The sequence below is a fragment of the Lates calcarifer genome, linkage group LG24, assembly GCF_001640805.2.
Source record: "Lates calcarifer isolate ASB-BC8 linkage group LG24, TLL_Latcal_v3, whole genome shotgun sequence".
Classification (NCBI taxonomy): domain Eukaryota; kingdom Metazoa; phylum Chordata; class Actinopteri; family Centropomidae; genus Lates; species Lates calcarifer.
Window position 1 is genome coordinate 6,832,940 of NC_066856.1, and position 7,993 is coordinate 6,840,932.

Below are 7,993 nucleotides of genomic sequence, written 5' to 3' on the forward strand. Positions count from 1 at the left end.
GTGAGTGCAAGAGCATGTGATTTACATATCTGCTCAGAAGTCTGGCATGACCGCAAATCTAGGTGATGGCTTCCACAAGTTCACCTGGATCTCCCAAACCACAAATTAGTCTGTTTCTCTCTCATTTCAGCCATTGTTCTTTCACATAGAACCAGACTAAGTTAAAGTTAACTTTTAACTGATGTTATGCTGGTTTGGCAGAGGTCCCATAGACCAAGTGCTGGTGCTAGCTAACCTGCAGTTTGCTAATTTATTCCTCAAGCATATAAACAAGACAAACAGACCAATGCCATGTCGACACAGCTTGAAACACATAACAGCCATATAGTGGGATTCCGCTCAAAAGCTGTGGTTTAGTACCTAGCCCCTAAATTGCAAGCACTGACATAATAGTAATTTATCTGTGAGCATCAGGAAGCATCAGGTAACAAATGTCCACACCATTTTCAAACCACAAAAACCACTTACCACTTACATCAATTCTACACTGCAGACTTCATCCCGCCATGTATATTGACTGAAGTGTTACATAGTCAAGCGCAGCCTTGTAAATGTCTCTTCCATTGTCCTGGGAGGGAGCCATAGAATTGATAGCTGCCGTCAGTCCTGTTGTGGCCTGTGGCCCCAGAGGGCACCGGATGGGTAATAGAACTACTCAACGAGCAGATTCTTCTGTCAAACTGTCTGGGTTCCAGTCCAAGACATGATCTTGCATATCCTGTAAATTGCAAGTAATTTTGTTATAACACTGTTAAATTGCCCTTAACGTGCTCCACAGAACAGTTTAACTTCAAAGAATAGGTGTGTGTTATACTTCATGTTAAACGGATACACACACAAAAAACTGATTTCAATTATTGAAGGGTAAAAAAACAAATAGCTTGAAGTGGACATTTTTAGCTGTGCCTCTTGATTTTCTGGAGCAGCTACAGGATGGTCCAATGGTCTTAAGTTGATTGGAACTCAGGTTGTGGAAGCTCATTCAGGTCTCTGTCAGCTGCCTGTGGAGGGACAGCCTCGTGGCGGGAATACTGGCGACTCTCTAATAGCTAACATTTGTCCAAAAGACTGAGGTTCATGTCCTATTTAATCTTATGACTTTTTAACTTTTCAGCTTCTTTTTCTGTATTTCCAGTTGTCAGTCACAGACTGGTAAATGTAACGGCGCTCCCTGTAATATTTTCTAATGTGCTGCCACTTGCGAGAGAAAACCATCCAAAACAAGGCAACCAGTCTGACACCAAAAAACCTCCAGACAAGTAACTTTGTTTTTAAACTTTTACTAAAAAAGAAAAATTTAAGATTACAGGATTTATTTTTACAGTCAAACAACACACTATTAAACTTAGACTGATACTACTTTATTTACTACAGGTAGGGTTAGCCAACAAAACAACTTGTTTAGGTTTCGATGATGGGTGACTTTACCTTAATGTTTCACCACACCCACTCACACAAAAGATTCTGAACTGAACTGTTGCATCTTGATTCAACCCCTCTTGGTTGACCAACAGACAATGGGGAAACTGTAATGCATAAGCTGACTGACCAGTGGTGTATCTTCACCACTCACTCAGTCACCAACATTTGCATTTTCTTGGGCTGGCCTTGTTGTTGCAGTCCAACGAAAAATGCTGACATCATATAAAAACAGTCACTGAACAAAGACAGACCTGACATATAGAAAAAAAAATCTGAAGACTGATATTGAAAACATACTGCATTAAATATAGATATCAAATAAAACAATTAGATTGTAAGATTGTAATTGTTTTAATGCCTGTATTTTATTTTTCAATGGAACTTTCAGTGCCAATACAACTTTTTCTAATATGTCTCAGTGCCATTGTTTCCTTTTTATCACTGTTCTAGACCCATAGTAAACAGATTTATGTCTCCATAACATGAATAATATATCTCCACACACAGACACAGACACACACACACACACACACACACACACACACACACACACTGCAGTCACTGTCAAAGCTGCTACACCAGTTGAACAGATCATTCAGCAGCAAACCACAGCCCGGCAGCTTAACACACCCATTCTTCTTTCCCTCTCTGTCTCTTTCTCATGTCATTGTGACTTGAACACACATCTGACCTCGAGGACCATACAGGAGAAAGTCAGAAGGAAAGGAGAGAATATCACCAAGATTTGGAGAAGAAGAGCATTTCAACAGGTACTGATGACAGTAACAACAGCACACTGTTGGTCAGTTTTACTGTACTGATTAGAAGTTGAACAAGTTCTTTGCCTGTGGCGTGTCAGCCGAACCTGTGTATGTTTTGTAGTAGGCATTTGTAGGCATTCGTTCCAAATGACCACAGACCTGGTCTTTTAGAATCAGACAAGCAGAAAGTTTGGCAGTAAAATCAAAAAATATGATTTCAGAAATTATAGTGACATCATATTTCATATTTAATTAAACGTGTAGCCACTGTATCTTCAGCATCTGCCTCACTGGAGTACTTCCAACATGTCTATCTTAACAGTTACAGTAAAACTCATGAGCAGAGGAGTTCACTCCCTCATGTCAGTTTTTCCTAAGAAGACTTCTGTTGCAGATATCAAAAATTACCTTGTGGACATCTGAAATTAAAAGCCCAATACACATGACTGGCAAAAGTGATGCCATTGTAGATATGTGAAGTGTTCATTTTGACCAAGAGTATTTTAAAGAGTTAGAGATTTCTGCAATACATGTCCAGTCTACTATTGTTACACATTATGAATCAAGATGCAGTCAGATTTGGACTCAGAGACATAGTTTGCCAATTTCAAAAAAATCTTTGAAGCCTATTTAAAGCACTGCAATCCACTTTAGATGATGTGCTGTTGACTTTGTTCATTTTTGTAAATATCCTCAGCAATCTGCACCCCTCTGTGTGTTTGTCTCCTGCTGCTCAGTATGGGCTCTGTCCAGAGCAGTGACAAGCTCCACTGTAACCGCTATCTGAACGGACAGGGTCCTCCATCACTGATACAACAAGGTCCTTCATAATGTGTCTGTTAAAACTTCCATTATTATTATCTATCCATCTCTGGATTATTTGACTAAAACTGCTGCCTGCTGTCTGTGCAGCTAATGAGGAGGTGAATGGAATATACAGCGTAGTGAATGGCTGCCAGCCAGAGGGCCAGATGACCTGGGTGACCCTCTGCAGAGACCTGCCAGGATTCCCTAATGACAACACCCTACAGATCAACTACATATTCCCAGATGGAATACAGACAGTAAGCTTGGCTAAACCCACACTGTACATCTAGTCTGGGTTATAGTGGATACTCTATCAACTAACTATCTAATGTCTGTTTGGCTTCTGGTTTGAGTGCATGTGTAGATTCCCCTGAATGTTTATGTGCAAAACAGCATGACGGAAAAAATACTTTGGTACCCAAACTAGTTTATTCTAAAAAGAAAAATGCACAACTAGGCAGCTTTGTTTGTACTGATGTTTGTTGTGTATGAGACCCTTTTTGTGTGTTTCTCTTTTTGTGTTTTTAATAGAACCATTGGCTGTTTATTTGTTTGATGTATAATGTTACAATTTAAATACATACATACAGGTGTTCACAAGCACAGTTTGAAATTAATTACAGTCAATAAATAGAGTTAGTAACCAGCTTGAAACTGCATCACAGAACTACAAAAACACAATGTTCTGCTCCAAGGACAGAACATGATAAAATCATACACAACCCTGAAATATAGTCTTAAAAAAATCAACAAGGAAGTATAATTTGATGTAAACAACAGAAGCTGAAAGAGCTCAGAGTAGGGCACAGATTTCCTTTATGGGGACTCCGGCAGCATTCTTTCCAAGAAAGAAGCTGTTGAACTGGTTATTCTGGTTAGCAAAGTAGTTACAGGTTGATGGGAACTGAAAACAGCACGTATTTCACATTGTGCATGTCCTGTGGGAGGAGACATCTGTGTGTTGAAAACACTTGCAACATTTTAAATACAAGATGTTTTAAAGATAACGATTAAAATTTGCATTTATGTGTATATTAATTCATTTTTTTAAAAAAACAAGACCACACAGTATGTAAATTACAGCTGTTACTGCTACTGTTCCAGCTGCTTCTACTATTATCCTTATTATTATTAGTATTTCTTTTCTTCATGCCAGTGAATCGTATTTTTGAGGGCTAAAGGTTTAATGAGTTGAGAGTCAGGATAACAATACAACATGAAACAGAGGCTATGGCTGTCAGCCACTGTGCCAGACTCAGCGGTGCAGCTACAGACTCACTCCATTCACCAAGGAGACCTCACTGTTGTCGCATTAATGAGGACCGCCAAAAAAAATCCATGAAGTTTTTACCGGCCCCGTCAGTCTCTTTACCTGCCCTCTCTGTGTACCTGCTATTCATGGCGCACATGAGAGCATGCTGCATGTGTGTTCGGGAACTGGACACATTGACCTCCTCAGGACTTTGAGAATTAACCCCTGCAAGGCAGCAGACCCAGATAACATCCCAGGCTGACCCTCAAGACATGTGCTACACAACCTGGCTGATGCTTTAACACCCATCTCTAACCTGTCCCTTGCAGGTGAAACACCCTCACCCTGGCGAGCCTTATTCAGGGCTGCGGCTCTGTGCTTACTTGCCTGACAACCGTGAGGGCAATAGGGTTCTCAAGCTGCTGGAAAAGGCCTTTGACCAGAAGATCCTGTTTACTGTTACCACCAATCAAGACGGAAGCGATGTTGTCACATCCTCCATACCCCTAAAAATACAACCAGATGGAGGGAGCAGAGAGTGAGTGAAATAATACAAATTTCCAAAAAAAGAAAACAATGAGAGGGAAAGCAGCTGCATTTCAGAATGGTTTGGTGTTGATATGCAACACAGCGATACACGATGCTTCTCAAACCAACACAGTCAAACCCAAAATCAGCTGAAGTTGCTCATTCACTTTCAATGTTTGACTGTCTGGTAATGATAATAGTATTTTAATATTTTAATAAATAATGTTTAATTTGTCATGTTTTACTTCCCCAATAATGTCTAATGAAAATTGGTGGGATGGGGGCATGAATTACTATTGCTTTAATGTCTCTGTATAATTTGTGTTCTCTCAGTGATGGCTACCCAGACCCTGACTACTTGAAGACTGTGAGAAAGCTACTGAAGGATAAAGGCACTTAATAATGCACGACACACACTGCTGGATGGACAGATGAAGGCAGGAACTATGAAACTACAATTTACTTCAGAGTAGAACCTGTGCTGTACATGACTACTAGAAAATGTCTTTTATAAAACAGTATCTGATATTTGTTGTTGTCAGTGCGTAACATTGAGTGTAACCTGTGTATTACTACATTACAGTAGCTCTTGGGGTTGAAATATACAGAGCTGTGCAAAAGTTTTAGGGCACTTTAGATTTTTAGACTCTTACCATCAGGGAGGCACCCAACTGGTCCTAGATGTATTTTGCAGTAGGAGATTGGTACCTAGTTTTAATGTTGTGGCATTCTGCCATAAATGGGCAACATCCCTGTATATGTGAAGTGAGTATTTCAATCAAATACGACAGGGAAGAGTCTCAACTTCTCTTAGTGAGCAGAAACACTGGCTTACACAATTCATTGTTGTTTAAAATGTAATGTATTATGGTAGATACCAAGTTTAAAATTGTGGATAGAGTGAAACGAACAAGTCCTATTAAATGATTGTTTAAGTGACAGTAAAGTTTATATGTTCTTTGGAATCACAGTAATCTTCTAATGTCTTTTTTTCAGATTTTGTTCCACAGATCAAAATCAGAAATTGTTACATTATGTGGAATTAAAAAATAATTTTGCAACATAGGAGTGGAATTCTCTCTTCAGACACGTTATTGTTTTAGTAGACATAGATGAACTTCTCACATCAAATACAGGCCGAATAATACAGGGCCAAAGATTGAACCTTGTGGGATCCCATGTGATATGAGAGCTGGTAAAATATTCAAGTTGTCGGTGGTGACCTTGAAAACAGTGTTTAATAGATAAGATGAAAACCAAATCTCTTTAATTTAATTTAATATTTTCATTTATCCATGGCTTTTGGTTAGAAAGATACCAGAACCTTAACCAATATCATTTACATTGTTGAACTGCAACCATGAGCACTGAATGTTTAGCATGCAGCAATTTGCATGTTTTCAGGAGAACCAATGCATTCAGAGATGTTGCCTAATTCATTTTTATAGTTGTTCACTGGGTGCATGTGCCACTTCTTCACACCTCTGTGGTCTAGGCTCCTCAGAGCATGCTCAGTAGAATCTTTCTCCAGCTAAGCCGGTGTGTGTCCGAGACTTCTACTGACTTCCTGTTCCAGTTCTAGGTCACACATGATGGGAAGACGTTCCTACATGTTTTTGGGCCTAATTGGATCATGTTCTGATTAATTAAAAAAGTGATTTCAGGAGGTGTTTTTTTTACTCTAAATATAATGCAATCACCATTTTACAATGGTTCACTTTGCAATTATTGTGTATGGGAAAGATGCTTTGTGGGTCATTGTGCATCATGTGATGACCCTGGAAGCTAAAGTACCCTGTGCAGTCACATTAATATTTTACAGCCAAATATCATTACTGGGGGCTTACTTTGAAAGAGACATTGGTTTCCATCTTCCCCCATATCCCACCACCTAAAATGTGACACTACACTGATTGCATTGTTGCGGATCTCAAGAATAAAACATGAAACTCAACTTTTGCTGAAAAGAAAGTTGGAAGGGTGGTGGTGACACATTAATGAGGTCTGGTGATCCTACATAAACAGCAGAATACTGAAGTCTGATGTGTGTAGAGGTTTGTAAAGTTATTCTGTTGCAGCCTGGTGTTGTTTTCAGGTTATTTAATGAGGGTAAACACAATGGACGGACTTGTAATGACACTGCTGTGGTGCAGCACCTCTCTAATCAGAGAAGTGAAGAAAGAAGAAATGCTGTTCTGCTACCTTCAGATGGTTGCGAGGATTAACTGAACTGAGGCAGACGTTTTTCTGTAAAGCAGCTGTTGACAAACAGACAATCATTAATATTCATTTGTAGATAAATGCAGACTAATTTACCAGTATTACAACTTTAACCATGATATACCTTAATTCTTGATGCTCATTTAAACACATATTATATTTTAAGCATCGTTCCGTTATTGCTCTGCATTTGCTCCATAAAAAGAGGGAGTACAAAAAGAATTTACAAGTTTAATACTAAAATGTAGTTTAAAAGAACTGAATTAAGAAGATTTTTATTTAAAAGGCCATTTAAAAGGCCTTTCCCATTTGCATTTCCATTTCCCTGCTGCTTTTCCTTTTCTTGTTAGTGATTCAATTAGACTGCATTTTTGACCACAGAGAATTTCATAGTCAGAAAAATACCAAACAAGAAAATAGGGCTCAATATGTTACTTTGGGACAGTATCACATTGAGAAAAATAATTGATGTAAACCTGTTGACTTTCTATATTTCATAGTTAATCTGAACATTGGTCTTCCCACAGATCCCATTACTCTGTGGTTAAGATGCATTAGGGAATAAGAGAAGTTCCAATGCACAACTGTTCCAGTAGGAGGTGGTGGGACGAACTCTGCCATTTATTGGTCTTATTTTTCTCTTCTACCTTTATGCCTTACTTAAAGCGTTGCCGCTACCTTATTGGTCCATATTGCCAAGTGTGAACTTTCCCAGTTTAATGTGGGCTTGATGTTCTCTTCAAACTGAATTACAGCCAGGTCCTTGCACTCACAATAAAGTATAATCTCATTTGGGAGGCCTCTGTCATCCAGGAGCCTCTTAAACCACTTTCTCCTGGACGCTCATACACACTCATCTGTCCACCACTGGCAGGTCACACAGCCTGTCAAATTTGTCTTCACCACAACACACAAACTCACACACATCAGGGAGGCTATAGTATTGTTTGCAGCTCCAGAGGCAGCTGTGTACCGAATCCCAGTCTATTCAAAGGAGGAAGGC

The 7,993-nt window shown here is 39.2% G+C and overlaps 1 protein-coding gene across 1 annotated transcript; it reads left to right on the top strand.

The window, feature by feature from the left end:
• The first annotated feature begins 2,019 nt into the window (after positions 1–2,019).
• On the top strand, positions 2,020–5,831 carry dtx3la (deltex E3 ubiquitin ligase 3L a). The gene is made up of 5 exons (XM_018698790.2): positions 2,020–2,192; positions 2,881–3,003; positions 3,096–3,247; positions 4,572–4,780; positions 5,104–5,831. The coding sequence occupies exons 2-5, from the start codon at positions 2,922–2,924 to the stop codon at positions 5,168–5,170; spliced, it is 510 nt and encodes a 169-aa protein (XP_018554306.1). The 5' UTR covers positions 2,020–2,192; positions 2,881–2,921; the 3' UTR covers positions 5,171–5,831.
• Positions 5,832–7,993: the final 2,162 nt, after the last annotated feature.